This window comes from Puma concolor, chromosome D1 (genome assembly GCF_028749965.1).
Source record: "Puma concolor isolate L17-30 chromosome D1, mPumCon1.1.hap2, whole genome shotgun sequence".
Lineage (NCBI taxonomy): Eukaryota > Metazoa > Chordata > Mammalia > Carnivora > Felidae > Puma > Puma concolor.
Genome location: NC_141676.1, coordinates 51922068 through 51941133, shown reverse-complemented (window position 1 = coordinate 51941133; position 19066 = coordinate 51922068). Strand labels below are relative to the sequence as shown.

At 38.9% G+C, this 19066-nt stretch overlaps 1 protein-coding gene across 3 annotated transcripts; it reads right to left on the bottom strand.

The window, feature by feature from the left end:
- Nucleotides 1–1071: 1071 nt before the first annotated feature.
- Nucleotides 1072–18260, bottom strand: ZNF214 (zinc finger protein 214). 3 transcript variants are annotated; one of them, XM_025928637.2, is made up of 5 exons: nucleotides 18023–18260; nucleotides 17587–17645; nucleotides 16904–16992; nucleotides 4125–4286; nucleotides 1072–3024 (listed from the first exon to the last, which is right to left on the bottom strand). In XM_025928637.2, the coding sequence occupies exons 2-5, from the start codon at nucleotides 17601–17603 to the stop codon at nucleotides 1328–1330; spliced, it is 1965 nt and encodes a 654-aa protein (XP_025784422.2). In that variant the 5' UTR covers nucleotides 17604–17645; nucleotides 18023–18260; the 3' UTR covers nucleotides 1072–1327. The 3 variants fall into 3 exon arrangements, with proteins under 3 accessions (XP_025784422.2, XP_086534209.1, XP_086534208.1); XM_086678083.1 differs by lacking the exon at nucleotides 17587–17645; XM_086678082.1 differs by lacking the exons at nucleotides 16904–16992; nucleotides 17587–17645; nucleotides 18023–18260 and having other exon boundaries at nucleotides 4125–6176.
- Between the last annotated feature and the right edge of the window lie 806 nt (nucleotides 18261–19066).

The window sequence follows — 19066 nt, the reverse complement described above, 5'->3', positions numbered from 1 at the left end:
TTATTTCTTTGGTACTGCAATTCCTGTTATTTCCCTGAACAGGTCCCCTTAATTTAGTTTCTCTTGGGCAGTGATATCTAAACATGTTTATATTATGAGTAGTTAGGACTTGTGTATTCCTACTGACTACTCCATTTTATAATGGCCAAATTCTCTCATCTTACATCATTAGCTTATTCAATTTTGCACATAGCTCTGAATTCAGTTCTGCTTCCAGCAGCGATTTCTCTATTACCACTTTGTTCTACTGAGATTAAAGCAGAGTCTACTGCTTAAATCTCTAATTCTGAACAGATCTAGCATTCACTTTTTAAAATTTTTTTTGTTTATTTCTGAGACAGAGAGAGAGCATGAGTGGGGGAGGGGCAGAGAGAGAGGGAGACACAGAATCAGAAGCAGGCTCCAGGCCCCAAGCTGTCAGCACAGAGCTAGATATGGGGCTCGAACTCACAGACCACGAGATCATAACCTGAGCCGAAGCTGGACGCTCAACCGACTGAGCCACCCAGGTGCCCCATCTAGCATTCACTTCTATCAGCTTTTATCAACATCTTTCACCCGGTATTTAGACACATTAAATTTTGCATTTCTTGTTATGTGGTGTCTGAACCTATGAATAAATGTGGAAACCTGGGGAGAGGGATACCTGGGAAGGGGGACGTGTGAGAGTGCACCTCAAATGCAGCACAGCACCCCTGTAACAAAAGAATGGTTCCTGGCTTTTCTGAGTGACAGAGATAACATTTCTAAGACATCCTATCTCAGATAAAGGGTCATGCAATGTTTTCTTACCTTATGTCATAAGCAACTGAATTGTACTGGCCCTATAGTTAATGCTCCCACATTTGAGCAATAGGTTATCTACCAGTTAAGTTTCAAGTTTTGTGTTTTTTTCCTGTGGTTTCCTAGGGACTTTACAGGGAGTCAAGATGCTGTTTCATAGCTAGCTAGCCAATTTCCATTCAAACCAAAGTGTAAGTAAATGTTTTGAAGTCAGTGAAAATACAAAGTTAAATATACAGTATGATTTCATGCACATAAAAATGTATAAAAAAAGACTAGAACAGGATGAAGAGTTTTCTTGAATCTTTCATATATTTTATAATGGCTATGTATATTAATAGAAAAAGTAAATACACTTTAATTTTAAATACATAGGCATCCTCCTAAGGATTTCTTCTTGAAGCAAATGCTTCTTAGTGGGAGTTAGGGAAAACTATAAACGTTGCTTGGGATTACTTGGGTTATTTATAGAATTTTCTTCCCAGCAGCATTTATTGGGCTTAAAGTTAAGCTTTGATTAAAGCGGTTAACTAAATGAACATAATTATAAGCTTTCCTGTCCGTGATTATTGTGAAGATGTGAATTCGGATCAAATCCCTTATAATACTCATGGCATTTATGAGGTTTCTCTCCTGTGTGGACTCTTTGATGAATTCGAAGAGCTGAGCTATGACCAAAACCCTTGCCGCACTTAGCACATTGATAAGGCTTCTCTCCTGTGTGGACCCTCTGATGGATGTGAAGATTAGAGCTGTGACTAAAGCCCTTTCCACAATCATCACATTTATAGGGCTTTTCTCCTGTGTGGACTCTCTGATGAATGAGAAGATGTGAACGCTGACTGAATCCCTTACCACACTGTTCGCATTTATAGGGTTTCTCTCCAGTGTGTACTCTTTGATGAGTGTGAAGCTTTGAACTCTTGCTGAAGCCCTTCCCACATTCATGACAAGTATAGGGTTTCTCCCCTGTATGGACCCTCTGATGGATGCGAAGATCAGAGCTGTGACTAAAGTCTTTCCCACAGTCAGCACATTTGTAAGGCTTCTCTCCTGTATGTACTCTCTGATGAATCTGGAGATTTGAGCGCTGGGTAAAGCCCTTACCACAGTCATCACATTTATAGGACTTCTCTCCTGTGTGGACTAACTGATGAATTCGAAGATTTGAGCTCTGACTGAAGCCCTTACCACACTCATCACACTTATATGGTTTCTCTCCTGTGTGGACTCTCTGATGAACGTGAAGCACTGAACTCCGACTAAAACTCTTACCACACTGATCACACTTAAAAGGCTTCTCTCCTATGTGAAGTCTCTGGTGAATGTGAAGTAATGAATTTCTACTGAGGTCCTTACCACACTCAAATTTATAGAGTTTCTCTTCTGTATGGACTCTTTGATGATTGTGAAGGCTAGAGATCTGACTGAAGCTCTTACCACACATGTGGCATATATAAAAAACCTCCCCTGTGCAGACTCTCTGATGAAAGTGAACACCTAAGCTCTGACTGAAGTTACCATCAACTTCATCACATCCATACAGCTTCTTACCTATGTGAATTCTTGGATGTCTATATAGGTCTGATCTCTGAGAGAAGCATGCTGTGCTGATGGAGCACTGATAGAACTTTTCTCCAAGTTGATTTGTCTTGTGGAGAACACACTGCGAGTTCCAATAATAAATTTCTTTGCATTTATTACATCCACAGTATTTCTCTTCCATAGAGTCTTTCAGTAAGTCATGTTGATATATCTCCCCAATATACTCTGGACGGGCTTCCCCTGTTGAGACACAAGAATGCTGAACTATGAGCTTCTGTTCTTTTTCCAGAGAGAGATTTTTCTTAGATATGCCAAGATGGCATCTGCTTCCTTGAAAACCATGTGACTCATTCATGTAGATTTCTCTAGCATAGTCTTGAGGGGTGTGTTTTGTTTCTAAGGACTGCCAGGGTATAAACTTTGTATATTTTAAGTTCCTGGGACTTCTGCCTTCAAAAGTCAGCTCATAGTTCCCATACCCTGGTACTTGCGTGGAGAGTATCAACCATTCTTGATGGTGGGAAAGGTCTTGTTGCTTGAGGTCTTTGGAATCTATTCCTTGGATGGTTTCCACATAGCTTCTATTCTTATATATCTGAGTGCTGGCACTCCTCCAGCCTTGCCAGCAGGGATGATTTTCATGTTCTAAATATCTGAATCTTTCTTCTTGGGGTTTGTAACTCTCTTTCCAGTTTCCTAGAAGAATAAGCAGATTATCCAGTGGTGAGATGAAGGTGGTGTTAAAAAATTTCCAAGTATCTCACTGACCTCCAGAAATATATGTGTATCCAGAAAGAAGGATTAGGACTTAGGATTTAGGTCTGAAATTCATGTGTTTGCTTATTCATATGTGAATCCCTTCATTCACTTATTCATTCAATCCATAGATGTATCCTAAGCATCTACTACTACCACGTACTGTTAGATATCAAAAAATAAGGCTGACTGCTTCATGGAAATCATCTTAAAAACAGATTTAATTAGATTACTCTATTTGGGCATTGTTATGAGAAATAAAATATTTCTATTTTTTTGTTCTAGAGAGTGTGATAGATTGTGTGAAAAAAATGGCTGTATTAATTCTGTACCTCTGCGTGTTCCCCTTCCATGCTGACTTTAGCTGGGCTATACAGTTTGCTTTCTTTACTGGGACAATAGCAAAAGTGATACAAGCAGACTTGAAAGTGCTTGTACACCGGGGCTTGTCCTCTCTCTTGCTGGTTTTGAAAATTCTGTGACCACCAATATGTAAACAAGCCTGGGCTAGCCTGCTTGAAGAAGGATGTATGGTCAACACATCTCCATTATCCCTACTGATACCGACCCACTGCCAGACATGTGAGTCAGACTGTCCAGCCTCATTTTAGACCATCCAGCCCCAGTCAAATCACTCTGTGATAGAAGTTCCATCTAACCAATGAGAATCATGGAAAATAATAAGGTTTATTTTAAGTCACTAGTTTGAGGTAGTTTGTTATATAGCAAAAGCTAACTTGTACAAATAGTATGAAGAGAGAACAAATTTAGAACCACACAGAATGAATTATGTGTGGAGATCTGTATTTTAAGTGAATTCCAGAAAATAAATAAGAATAATCACAAATACCTATCAATACATAGCCTGGGTGTCTTAGAAGATGTCTTGCTCTATCTTCTATCTGTCATCTGATTTAAGACCCATTTCTGAGGATACTTCTCCTATCTCAATATAATACCTAGACAAAGAACCAAAATACTCAACAAAACTGGTCCCAGAAGAAACTAACTCTATTACCTAAGAGCTGGGATAACTTTACCTACTGACATGACATTTGTGTAGTTCTCCCACATGACCTCTCTGTAGAGCTTTTTTTGAGAAGAATCCAGGAATTTCCACTCCTCCCAAGTGAAAATAACAGTCACATCTTCAAATGTTACTGCCATCTGGTCAAAGATCAGATTTTCCAGGAAGAAGAGATCTAAATGAGAAGATGGACAAAGCAAAAGCCATTCAGCACGTAATGTAAGTAACAAAGCAAATAAAAAAATAAAGAACTTTAATAATGAAGAAAAACAAGAAAGGTAAGAGGAGACATAACAATAGCGGATGGCTAAATAATGTATCCAGTCACTGAAGCCGGATACCCGGCTTTCCATCTTAAGAAACACTTATATAGCATCTGTCTGCTAACCACTGGGCTAAGTACTTCACATATTATTTTAAGTAGTCCTCACAGTGACCCTCTCGTAGATATGATTATCATCCCTATTTTAAAAATTAGTAAATAATAGTTGAAAAAACTTAAGTCAATTCCCCCCAACCCTTTTTATTCTGGAAATGTTCATCTTCCTGCTCCAATCTGGGCTGGCTATTCTTTTTAGTGCTCCATTTTCAAGATTATATGATTCTTCCTCTTTTGTGAATTTCTCCATTAATTGGGAGGCACAGGCCCAAATTAGTTCAATCTAGTTTATGAATGGTAAGTCCACGGCCACTGAAAAAAGCAAAGGTGAGACACAGACAAGGTTTTCAAGATACACTTTTGGTTTAAAGGAGAATCTCCAAGCATGGTTACACTGCATGTTTGAAGTCCTTGTCATCATTCACGTGGCTGGGTATTGAATTCTAGAGCAAAAAGAATTTTTCTCAGAATCATTTCACTGTTCATAAGCCTTCATTGTTGTTTCTAAGACTTTTTGTTTGTTTAATTCCTTTGCAACCAACTTTTTCTTTCTTTTCTGGAAATACTTTAGGATCCTCTTTTTTGACTGACCCTCTGCTTCCAATGTTAAAGATGTATCCTCAGCTTCCCTGAAGTTCACAGGGCTCATCAAATCCTTCTTATGCTTATTCCCCTGTGGAGCATTCCAGGATGGAATGTCTTTAAGCCCTATGCAGCTCTTCCCACTGTTGCTCCTGTTGCCTTCCAAGTTACTGTTGAAATTTCTCATTTGCTAATGGCTCTTTACTTCATCATTTTTTTTTAGTTTTTTATCATCATGCAGTTTTAGAAAGAAGAGATAAATGTATGTATTCAGACTGCCTAAAAATACTTCTCTTAGTGGAAAGAACAGCTCATAAGTTGGTTATGTGACACATTTCTTTGATGACATATTTTCAATTCTAAAATTCAATTAAAAATGTTTAATAAATACTACAATAAAGAAAATACATACTTTTAATGGAGGAAAACTAGAATATCATGACCATCAAGTCATTATAATTATAGCAGTTAAATACCAAAGGTTATGTGAAAAGGGCTGTTATCTCATTTACTATGACAACAATCCTAGAAGGTATAATTATCAACACTAAAGGAATAAGGAAACCAACATTTAAATTTCTCTTTTCTGATGTTTATTTATTTTTGAGGGGCGGGGGGTGGAGGGCAGAGAGAGAGGGAGACTGAGGATTCAAAGCAGGCTCTGTCCTGAGATTGGAGGGCCCTAACACTGGGCTCGAACTCATGGATCATCATGACCTAAACCAAAGTCAGATGCTTAGCCAGCCACCTGAGCCACCCAGGTGCCCCAGAAACCAACATTTAGCAAGATTAAGTAACTTGTATAAAGTCATTCAGTTGCAAAATAGTGGTTTTTAAACCCAGGCCTACTGTAAAAGAAGTAAAACACAACTTGGTGAAGGGATGTAAATCAAGATTTCCAAGTACATCCTTATTGTGTTAACAAAAGGACAGAAGGAAGATGTATTGAAATATTCAAGGATTTAAAGTATACCACCCAGGTACTGTTTTCCAAAAAACCTACATGAAAATCCATGCGTCAACAATGAAATATTAACCACAAATAAGAACTCAAGAATGAGAAAATTCAATGCTGTTCATTTTTAAATGTTTATAACATAAATGTTAAAAATGTAAAATATAATAAGTCTATGGGACGCCTGGGTGGGTCAGTCAGTTGAGCGTCCAACTTTTGATTTCAGCACAGGTCACAATCTCGCAGTTTGTGAGTTTGAGCCCCTCATCAGACTACATGGTGCACAGCCTGCTTGGGATTCTCTCTCTATCCCTCTCTTTCTGAGCCTCCCTGCTCTCTCTCTCTCTCTCTCTCAAAATGAATAAAATAGACTTAAAAAAATATAGTAAGTCTCTTTTAACATAAACAAATGAATATACATAGATATCTGGCTAGCTAGCTAGATGAAATAAGTAAATTGCGATGCTCAGAAGCCCAGACTACAGGAGTGAAAACTGAAATTAGAACAGAAAATAAATGAACCCACTGGTTCCTTATTTTGTAAAAAGTACAGAAAAGTAAAACTCGGTCTGTTGGCCTGTTGTTATTGGCTTTGATTATTTTTAAAAATGTTTAAGAATTGCTTTAAAAAATACACTAGAGATTCAGAGTTTAGTCACTCTTACTGAAAACAAATTCATAAAATTTTCATTAATTCTGAATAATAATAAAAAGTAAAAACTGAAAGTCTACCCTCCCTAAATAAGTTGAGGAGTAACCAGGATAGTTTTTACTGTGTCCTTTCTGACCTTTATTCATTCATACACACAAACGTACATACACACCCCACTGAAATTTTCTCTTAACAAAGACATGACAATTCTGGTTTGCATTTCTCATGTAATATATAATGTACAACTTCACGTTTCAGTACATATATACGTCCATCTTATTTGCGGTAGTTTTAAAATATGTCCACAAATTATATGATTCCCTTCCCTCCAAGAAGTGTTCCCGACCCCTTGAAAGTGGACTGGACTTAGGGACTCACTTCTGAGGAATATTACATAAAAAAACAGAAGGGGAAGAAGACATGGTATGCAACTTTCAAGACTAGCTCTTAAGGGCACTGCAGCTTCCTCCTTGCCCTTTTTCTTAGATCACTCTCTCTTGAAGAAGCTACCTTCTATGTGGTGAAAATACTTAGGAGCCTTGAACAGGATATGTGGCAAGGAATTGAGGCTTCTGTCCTCAGTGTGAAATGAGGCATTCTGCCAACAGCCACACGAGTGAAACATCTTAGCAGAAGATCCTCCGGCCCCAGTGAAGCCTTCCGATAACTGCAGTCCTGCTGACAGCTTGACTGCAGCCCCGTGCGAGACCTTGGGTTGGGACCACACAGCTATGCTGCTCCCAGATTCCTGACCCTTAGAAACTGAGTGACATGAAAAAATGTGTGTTATTTTAAACTGCAATAAATAAATAACATACCATTGTTCTACCAAGCATTCTGTTAGCGGTTAATAACTATTACAGTCAAATTGTTTTAGAAAAGAGAAAGTGAGGGGCGCCTGGGTGGCGCAGTCGGTTAAGCGTCCGACTTCAGCCAGGTCACGATCTCGCGGTCCGTGAGTTCGAGCCCCGCGTCAGGCTCTGGGCTGATGGCTCAGAGCCTGGAGCCTGTTTCCGATTCTGTGTCTCCCTCTCTCTCTGCCCCTCCCCCGTTCATGCTCTGTCTCTCTCTGTCCCAAAAATAAATAAACGTTGAAAAAAAAAAAATTAGAAAAGAGAAAGTGAAAATTGCTAGCTCAGTATGTGGCTAGTGTAATCTTGACCCCAGGAGCAGATAAAGACAATATCAAAAAGTAAAATTACAATCCCACTTGTAAATTTTATAAATCTATAAAAATCCTAAATAAAGTATTAACTAATTGAATTCAGGAATATATTAAAAATATGAATCATGATTACGCATGGTTTATTACAGGAAGGAAGGACAGTTCAACATGATAGAGAAAATCTATCAACATAATTCACTATATTAATAGACTATAGAAGAAAACCATAATTAGCTGATGCAGAAAAATCATGTGATAAAGTTCATAATGTTCAACACCTATATACGATCTTTAAAAACTTTCAACGGTGGGGGGGGGGGGGAGGTGCGCGTGCGCCTGGGTGGCTCAGTCGGTTGGTTGAGCTTTCGACTTCGGCTCAGGTCATGATCTCACGGTCCGTGAGTTTAAGCTCCGCATCGGCTCTGTGCGGACAGCTCAGAGCCTGGAGCCTGCTTCAGATTCTGCGTCTCTCTCTCTGCCCTTCCCAACTCACGCTCTGTCTCTCTATCTCAAAGATAAACATTAAAAAAAAAAAAAAAAAAAACTTAAAAACTTACAGCAAGGGCGCCAGGGTGGCTCAGTTGGTTAAGCCTCCGACTCTTGATTTCAGCTCAGGTCATGATCTCATGGTTTGTGAGTTCAAGCCCCATATTGGGCTCTGCACTGTCAGAGCTTGGGATTCTCTCTCTGTCTCTTGTTCTGCCCCCCTCCCCTGCTCATGCTGTCTATCTCTGTCTCTGTCTCTCAAAATAGGCAAATAAACTTTTTAAAAAATTTAATAAAAATAAAAAATAAAGTAAAATAAACACTTTTAGCAAAGTAGAAATAAACTCCCTAAATTGGTAAAGGTTACATATTAGGAACCTTCATCAAAATCAGAACTTGAATGTAGAATCTTTGTATGTGTTCCTTTTATTATGGTAAACAAGAATGACTACCATTACTGTTGCTTTCAACATAATACCAAAGGTCTGACAAATACTATAAGAAAATGAAACAAGAGGCATAAGAATTAGAAGTAAAAACAAAAAAAAAGTAATTATTTGCATATGTTATTGCAATCTATGTAGAAAAATGAAGAGTATTCAAATAACCACAAACTAAATAGAGAGCTCAGCAAAATTACCAGATACAATAAAATGACAGCATAATTGTATCAGCAATCAACTACTAGAAAATAGAGGGTATAGAGGTACCTGGGTGGCTCAGTAGGTTAAGCATCTGACTTCAGCTCAGGTCATGATCTAGCAGTTTGTGAGTTCGAGCCCGCATTGGGCTCTGTGTTGACAGCTTGGAGCCTAGAGCCTGCTTCAGATTCTGTGTCTCCCTCTCTCACTGCCCCTCCCCCGCTCGTGCTGGCTGGTTCTCTCAAAAATAAATAAACGTTAAAAAAAAAATAGTATCATTCACAAAAAAGCAAAACAAAAACAAAAAACCACTATCTTAACCAAGAACATAAAGAAAATTCCAATAAACAGAAAGAAGATGATCTAAATAAAGAAGAAGCATACTTCCATGTTCTTGGATGGGTTGAATTAAATTCAATATACCCCCAAATTTCCAGCTGGATTTTTTAAGGAACACAATATACTTTTTCCCCTAAAATTTACAGGGAAGGAAAAGAAGTCTATAAAGACTTAAGTAAACCAAGCAGGAAGACTTGCCCTACCAGATAGTGACATACCACGAAACTACAACATTAAATCAAAACTAAAAAAAGACCAGTAGAACAGCATGGAAGACTCAGAGACTGTGTTTGTTTATATATGAAAACACATTAACAATAAAGATGGCATTAAACATAAAAGAGGAAAGAATGGATTATTTACTATATGGTGTTGTGAAAACTGATTAACTATATGAGAAAACATAAACATGGATTCCAACTTAGTATCATATACAATGTGAACACTAGATAGATTAAAAAAGGGAAATCAATAAAGAAAATGGTGGAACTGAAAAACATTTACTATTATGAAATGAATCCAAGAGCCAGTTCTTTGGAAGAAAAATATTAACAATAAAATAGATAAATTACCAGATTGCTAGCCAAAGGGGGAAAAAAGGAGTGAGCATAAATAGAAAAAAGTTAGAACTGACATTGGGGAAGTAGGAACAGATACAAATTTAACTGAATGTGGGGCACCTGGGTGGCTCAGTCGGTTAAGTGTCCGACTCTCAGTTTCAGCTCAGGTCATGATCTCACAGTTTCGTGGGTTCGAGCCTTGCATCAGACTCTGTGCTGGCAGTGCACAGCCTGCTTGGGATTCTCTCTCTCTCTCCCTCTCTGCCCCTCCCCCACTCATGCTGTCTCTGTCTCTCTCAAAATAAATAAACTTGAAAACTTAAAGTTAACTGAATGTTAGGTGGGCCTTTCTACAGCTCTTTTAAAAATTAATCTTAATAGAAATAGGAAATATATTTTTTTCCTAGAAAACCATTCAACAAGTCCTAAAGAAAAAACACCTGAACAGATCAGCTATATGAAAGAAATTGCTCAAGTTACCAAAGAATTATAGCCTTCAAAAATAACTGACCCAAATGTTTTCTAACATAAATTCTCTCAAATTTTCAAGGAACAGAATATTCAAAGTTATTAAATTATTCCAAATCATATAGAAAAACTATCAAAACTTTTAAGACATTGAGGAAAACATTGAGAAAGTAAAAGTCAGAAAACTATAGATCTATACTGTGTTACTAATGAATATTGATATAAACTTCAAGGATAAAGTAAAATATAAGGCTAATAAAATCCAGCAACACCTATATTTATAACATACTGCCATGCTGCCAGTATTATCTTATTTTTTTACAGTTTCTCTGGAATTCAGGAATGGCTTGGCTGGGCAGTTCTAATTCAGATCCCTCAGGAGATTGTTGAGTTGTCGACAGGAGCAGCAATTACTTTTTTTTAGAGGCTTGCTTGATTCGGCTGGAGGATTCATTTTCAGGGTGGCTCACTCACAAGGCTGGCAGGCTGGTTGTGACTATTGATGGAAGATCTTAGTTTCTTTGCATTTGTTCACATGGCCTAGCTACCTCTCAATGTAGAGGCAAGCAAAAGCTGCGTCCTTTCTATGACTTAGCTTTGGAAGTCACATAGCATCACTTCTGCAGTACTCCACTGCTTGAGGTAATCATAAACCCCAGCCAGATTTGAGAAGAGGGGACACAGATCCTACTTTTTGGTGGTAAGAGTGTAAGTCACATTGTAAGATGAGCATGAAGAGTCCAATATGTTACAGGTGTGGTCATCTTTAGAAAATGCAGACGCAACCTGCTACAATATCAAAGCAAATTGTAGCATGACAGAATGGTGCTTTATTCCAAAAGGTAAACAAAGGAAGGCCCAAATGAAGAAAATATTAACTTTAAACTGTCATAACAATGTTAAATAAGAAAAGCCATATATTTTAATCAGTGCCAAAAAGGTACTTCTTTTTTTTTTTTTTTAATTTTATTTTTTTTTTAAATTTTTTTCAACGTTTTTTTTATTTATTTTTGGGACAGAGAGAGACAGAGCATGAACGGGGGAGGGGCAGAGAGAGAGGGAGACACAGAATCAGAAACAGGCTCCAGGCTCTGAGCCATCAGCCCAGAGCCCGACACGGGGCTCGAACTCACGGACCGCGAGATCGTGACCTGGCTGAAGTCGGACGCTTAACCGACTGTGCCACCCAGGCGTCCCAAAAAGGTACTTCTTAAAATTCGGTATGGATCCTTCATTTAAAACTACAAACAAATCAAGTTAGCAAAATAAAAATAAAGACATGCAAATATATCTCAAATCCAAAAGTAAAACAAGGCATACCCACTAAGACTGGAAACTTGACAGAGATACTGCAAATTCACTATATTTAAACCACTGATGAAACCACTTCCCAAAGCAAGTAGAGGGTATGGTATATGGGAAACCAAAGAAAATCAACTGAAAATTATTAGTAATTATAAGGGAAGTCAATTCTAATACTAGGTTTGTACCCTAGAAAACAAACACATGTATGCCAGAAGATACATACAACAAGTTTTTCAGTATATCAAAAAGACTGGAAGCAAAAGGCCCAACAACAGTAGGATGGATAAATAAGTTGTTGGTCATACTGTGAAAGCATACACAACAGTTAAAAAAAACTTTAGGTACATGAATCAACATGGATACACTGTAAAAATCTAACATTATACTAAAGAAGCTATTCACAGAATAGTTATATAGAGTCCATTTATATAAAACTAAAAAAAAATAGGTAAGGAATAATAAACATAACATTTAAGATAGCAGTTGCTTCTCTAGGAAAAGGAGGGAATGAAATTAAAAGTATTTGCTGGTCTAAGAGCCCCTGGGTGGCTCAGTCTTAGGTTAAGCTCGTCTAACTTCGCCTCAGGTCATGATCTCGCGGTTTGTGTGTTCGAGCCCCGCATCGGGTTCTGTGCTGACAGCTCAGAGCCTGGAGACTGTTTCAGATTCTGTGTCTCCCTCTCTCTGCCCCTTCCCCACTTGCACTCTGTTTCTCTGACTCAAAAACAAACAAACATTAAAAAAAATTAAAAGTATTTTCTGGTCTAGATGGTGGGCATTCATGTTATTGTATTTTAATTTATACATATATGTTTTAGTATATTCTTTTGCATGTATGAATGCATCACAATAAAAGTTCAAATTAAGTAACCATGTGAAGTTCAGACATATAGTCATTAAAAGTTATTTGTAAAACGACATTTACAATACCAATTAAAAAATAAAATTCCTGGGATGCCTGGCTGACTTAGCTGGTTAAGTGTCTGACTCTTGATTTTAGCTCAGGTCATGATCTCGTGGTTTGTAAGTTTAAGCCCAGCACCAGGCTCTGTGCTAACAGTATAGAGCCTGCTTGGGATTCTGTCTCCCTTTCTCTGCCCCTCCCCTGCTCACAATCTCTCTCTCTCTCTCTCTCTCTCTCTCTCAAAAATAAACAAAAACATTAAAAAAATATAAATTCCTAAAAGCTTAACAAAAATACTTAGAACCTAGATAAATGTAGCTTTTAAATTTAGAAAGCACTCCTCAATCTTAGGTAGGAGAAATAAACATAATTTTGTTCTCATTAAACTTATCTACATTTTCAATGATACTTACAGGTTTGGGGGTGGGTCTGAGAAACTGATTTTCAAATACTTTTGTGGGAGAAAGAAAAACCATTATTAAAAAGAAATGACACCCAAAAAACAAATAATCCAGTGAAGAAATGGGCAAAAGACATGAACAGACACTTTTCCAAAGAGGACATCCAGATGACTAAAAGACACATGAAAACATGCTCAACATACTCACCATCAGGGAAATACAAATCAAAACCATAATCAGTTACCACCTCATACCTATCACAGAGGCTAAAACTAACAACTCAGGCAACAACAGATGTTGGCGAGGATGCGGAAAAAGAGGATCCCTTTTGCACTGCTGGTGGGAATGCAAACTGGAACAGCCACTCTGGAGACGAGTGTGGAGGTTCCTCAAAAAATTAAAAACAGAACTACCCTACAACCCAGCAATTGCACTACTAGATATTTAACCAAAGGATACAGTAGTGCTGTTAAGAACCGGCACATGCACCCAAATGTTTATAGCAGCACTATCAACAATAGCCAAAGTATGGAAAGAGTCCAAATGACCATCAATAGATAAATGGATAAAGAAGATGTGGGGTGTGTGTGTGTGTGTGTGTGTGTGTGTATGTGTATAATGGAATATTACCTGACAATCAAAAAGAATGAAATCTTGCCATTTGCAACTACGTGGATGGAACTAGAGTTTATTGTGCTAAGCAAAATTAGAGAAAGACAAATATCATATGACTTCACTCATATGTGGAATTTAAGATACAAAACATATGAACATAAAGGAAAAGAAGCAAAAGTAATATAAAAACAGGGAGAGGGACAAAACATAAGAGACTCTTAAATATAGAGAACAAACTGAGGGTTGCTGGAGGAAGTGTGGGTGGAGGGATGGGCTAAATGGGCAAGGGGCATTAGGGAGTACACTTGTTGGGATGAGCACTGCATATTATATGTAGGGGATGAATCACTGGATTCTACTCCTGAAATCATTATTGCACTATATCATAACTAACTTGGATGTAAAGTAAAAAAAAAAAAAAAAAAAAAAGAATTAAAATAAAAAAATGAGAGGAGACTAACCCAGTGGCATATTAAAACTCTGTAACTGTAATTATAACATCATGAGGTTGACACAGGAATAGACAAGATCAATACAAAAGAATAGAAATCTGGAAGTGGACCCAAATATAGCAGAGAATTCAAACATGATAAAGGTAATATCAAATTTGTGGGGATAAGATGGCTCATATATGGTGCCGGGATATCTGACTAGCCATTGGCCAAAAAAATATATTAAACTAGATTCCCTGCTCAATTCTTATGTTTTAGCGACTAGAAATAGTTGTACATTATATTGTAAATAATAACTAACATAATAGCAACCAATTCTTACTGATTCTATTTGTCCACCACTGTGCTGGGTTTTACATATTTGACCTTATTTAACCTTCTTAACCCTACTAAGTTCTATTTCCCCACTTCAGAGATGAGAAACTGGTTAGGTAATGCAATCTAATTCACATAACTGAGAAGTGGCAGAAGCATGAAACAAGCTTAGATAGTGGACCCAGAGCCTGTATTTTGACCAATATGCTATATTAAAAAAACATACTGTGGGGCGCCTGGGTGGCGCAGTCGGTTAAGCGTCCGACTTCAGCCAGGTCACGATCTCGCGGTCCGTGAGTTCGAGCCCCCGCGTCAGGCTCTGGGCTGACGGCTCAGAGCCTGGAGCCTGTTTCCGATTCTGTGTTTCCCTCTCTCTTTGCCCCTCCCCCGTTCATGCTCTGTCTCTCTCTGTCCCAAAAATAAATAAAAAACGTTGAAAAAAAAAAAAAAACATACTGAAAGGTTAATATATTCAATATCTAAAACTTATAAGTAACTTTTACTTCCTTTTTTCCCAAAATGGGCTATCTTCCTTCCTTTTATCCTTAAATGAGGAAGAAGAAAGGCTAAATTCCTCTTCATTGCCCATTAAACGCACTATATATATACAGGAACAAAATTAAATACACGTCGATAGCAGAATTGAGAGATGGATCCATGAAACAGGACAGACCCAAAAGTGATCTGTGTGTACAACTGTGTATGTGTGTGTATATGTAATGAAGTTAGTAATTTGGTATATAAACAAGTAGCACTACAACCAATGGAGAAAGTAAACGTTGTAAGAAAAATAAGAAAGTGGGAGGTGGGAAAGAATGTTTAAGTCCTATCATTTCTCACACCAAAATAAATACCTGAAAGGCTTCAGAGTTAAACTTTTAAAATACTTGAAACTATAAGAAAATAATTGAGGAAAATGAAAGTAATTATGTATTAGATTTGAGGGTGAAGAAGAGCTCTCAGAGCATAAAATTATATTAATGAAAAGAAATAAGATTTCACTCTATACAGATTTGAAACTTACATGAACAAATAAGTCCCAAAAGGCAAATGACAAAAGGGAGAAATATAGCAATTAGCAAATGGTTTGTATCTTTTACATACAAAGAATACTTTTCATCAAATAGAAACAAAAAATTCAGTAGGAAAAAAAAGTAATGCATGTCAAGAGGCATACATTATTTATGTCAAAGAAAGAATGCAAATGACCAGTAAATGCATGTAAAAAATGGTCAACCTTTCTAAAGATTAAAGGGATGCAATTAAAGGCAAAATCTTAAATACTCAAAACTGGTAAAGGTTCAGAGAGAGAGGATCTTTCATCAAATGGTTACAGAAGTTAATTCATGTAGTATTTCTAAAAAAGAACTTGTGTTTCAAAAGCCTAAAATATAGACATTATATTCTTTGGCTCTGTTATCCTATTTCTCCAAGCATATCTTGAAAGACATAAAGAGAGATACACTTAATAAATTATGTATAAAAATATTTAATAGAAAATGTTTATAAACAGCAAAATATTGAGAATTACTTTAACTTTTCCCCAAAAAAGAAAATTTAAATAAAGTACATATAGCTGGAAGGGAACATATATACCTACAGTACAGTACACATACCTGGAATGGAATACTAGATAGTCTTAAAAACTCGTATTACCAAAAAACGTTCGAAAAATGTCAATTATATGTTAAATGAAAAAAATTATACAAAAACTGGCCATCCATAATTCAACAAATATTCAATGAGTGCTTACTCATGCCATGCACAGTTCTATGTACTGAAAATGTTCTCTGCCTTCATGGAGCCTATTTCTCATGTTCAAATTTTTTTTTATATATACTAATCTACATATATGCATGTTAGATTACCTATGTGTCTACTTTTGTACATATGTGTACATATTAGTGTTTTTACAGGTTAGTATGTATTTGTATCGAATATTAGATAAAAGACTATAAGTAAATAGATCCAAATGTCAGTAATGGCTGCCTCTGGTTGATGTGCAGGGGACTGAGTGGTGCACAAGAATAGGTAACCAATTAAACATAAATAGCATAGCTTTCCACAATGTGACCTCACCTCATACATGCATGCTTAGGTTCTACTGTAACTAGCTCTGTTTTCTTAGTTTTCCCCTCAATTTCTGCCTGAGACTAATGATCTTCCCATCTAGAATACTACCTTCCTGTTCATGATTTTTTCAAACCTGAGTTTCTATTCCTGTCTTTTAAGTGCCACTCATTCTAACACGTTAATGTTTGCTAACTTGAGAAATTATTATTGACCTCATATGGTTTATCTCCTCAGTGTTCAGAAAAAAATTCTTATATTTCTTGATCTCAGAGCATCAAGAACGGTACAAATTTTACAGTAGACCTGAATGACTGGCTGAATAAATGAGTAAATGTTGGGAAAAGACACCGGGTGGGAATAGGAGGTTTGGAAGTTTCTCAGCCAAGTGAGGAACATTTTCTACTCTGGTTCATCCATCCCCACTGCCACTTCCACTATTCCCACCACCTATGGATAATTCCAGGGGTATTTTATAAATAAGAAAAGACATTCCTACTCACCTGGGATCAGACTATGAAGAAAATAGTGAACATTGCTTCCTCCTTTATGCTCCTCTTTTAGGGAAGGGTGGAGCTTTGAGGAGTCTGAGCTGAGGGAGAAGAAAGGAGGAATGAAAGACTGGGCATGCCTTGCAATCATCCCCACATACTAACTGGGTGTGACCCCCAAACCTCCTAGAAAGAGGCCAGAAAGAACACAAGAACGTTTCTGTTCCTTTTCAAGGGCCAGATAGGAGAGTTATGAGAATTGGAACCAGGACTTAATTTCTGAACCTTTAAAAATTTCAAACGTACAATTCTTGTTTGGGCATGAAAACAGAATTTGATCTCACAGTCCCTCCAGGGATGCAGATGCTCTCTAATGTAATTTAACCTCTCTGAGCCCCAAGGCTTTCCTAATTAATTATTAACAAAAATAGTAAAATAATAGAAATAGGGCACATATTTTCAATTCTTAAAGTATTTTTCTTATTTTGTTCAATCAGTAAAGTAGAAAGATAATTCCATTGCTCTTCTCTACTTAATACACAGAAATACTGGATTTACTATCAGAGTTCCTAGAATCTTACAGAATGGTCCCAGATCTAGCGTTCCCTGGACCTCATCAGTCTCTGTCACTAACCACTTGTAGAACTTTGAAAATGACCAGACTTCTAGACCTCCCAGGGCCTCACTTTCCTCACCTGCAAAATGGGGGCATGAGCCTTTGCTACCCGGGTCCTGCCTTGGTGATCACAGGTCCCTGGGGAAAATGATAAACAGTTAAGAGCCCTCTTTCTCTAGAAAGAAAAAAAACGATTCGTGGACGGCCCGAGAGCAGCATAGCTTTCGGCTCTCCCAACGCGCCACGGGCTGCTCGAGTGTTTTTGGATTCAGACACACAAATGGTTCTCAAGGAGAGGGATCTGCTCGCATCAGGGCCACGGATCTGCGTGGCCTCTGCTCCTGCAGCGCAGATGCGCGTGGCCTCCGTTCCACGTCCAGACCCCCGACCCGAGCTCCGCCCCAACACCTTCCAGTCCCAAGCACCCCGGTCCCGGGGTCAAAGCTGCCTCTGTCCTCCTCTCTCCTTCCCCTTAGTCGGTTTTAATTTGGGGAGGGCGACTGTGAAGGACCCACCTACACTGGTGTCTTCGGGATTTCTAAGCCGGGAGCTTCTCGGCCCCACACCCTCCCTTTTCTGCCACTTTTTCTTCAGCCACAGCTCTCCCCGCTTCTGGCTCGGTGCTCCCGACAATCCGCGTCACTAGTGGAACCTCTGAGGGGGCACAGGACCGGCCAAGACAGTCCGTCTACACAAACAATGGCCGCAGCCCCGCTAGACCGAAAAGGAAGCCCCGGGCCTCCAAATAGACACTCGGAGTGTTTCCATGGAGACGGGAGGGGCGGGGCGGGAAAGGAAAGGAAAGCGCCGGAGAACGTGGCTCCTGATTGGACAAAAGGCCCGGGACTCAGTTCGGTGGTCCGTCGCCGGCGTTCGGGCACCGGAGAGCTGAGTTCTCCGAACTCTGAGTGGAGAATAGGACCGAGTCACCGCCCGCCCCCCGCCCCGATGCTAACGAAATAGGGCTACTCTAGGTGCTTTTAGGGACTCTGGAAAGGCGGGGGGGGGGGGGGGGGCTGGGGGCTGGGGATTCAGGGAATGGAGCGGCCGGCCTCGAAGAATTCTGGGACCCTCACAACCCGCCAGTGCGGAACTCCCCAACAGGAACCTGGGGAAACCCTTGCTGTCACTTCGCCTTTGGGGGGAGAGAGGTGGTTGCTCCCGCTGCCCTGAGCCCTCGGCAGAATAGGCACCCCACTAGCTCTGGCCCGAGCATTGTCCTTAAACTCCAGGTTGGAGTCGCGCAGCCACAAAGAGGACCTTTTAAATTCCAGGTTACGGTTGCCCAGAACCCGCTTGGCTTCTGCTGACTCGGTAGAAGGGTCGCGCTTTCCTCCTTCCTCCCTCTTCTCTTTCTGCCAAGTCCCGGGCTCTCTGGAGAGTCCTGGCAGAGAGGAGAAAGACAAGGTGGGGACCGAGGTGGAGCCGTGGGAAGGAGTTCTAGAAAGAGATCCAATCACCTGCTCTTCTATTATCTTGTTCAACGTTCTCTTAGGAAAATATTTTCATTTCCTTAGGCGCTTCTCCTCAAGCTTGGGCTGGATCAGTAGTATTCAAGT

What these genes read in the sequence shown, in the direction of transcription:
- ZNF214 (XM_086678082.1), bottom strand. Translation starts at nt 4,464, where the DNA reads ATGGAAAGCCGGGTATCCGGCTTCAGTGACTGGATACATTATTTAGCC. An exon ending in CACAAATGTCATGTCAGTAG is followed by an intron (nt 3,025 to 4,124) that starts GTAAAGTTATCC and finishes TTATTCTTCTAG; the next exon opens with GAAACTGGAAAGAGAGTTAC.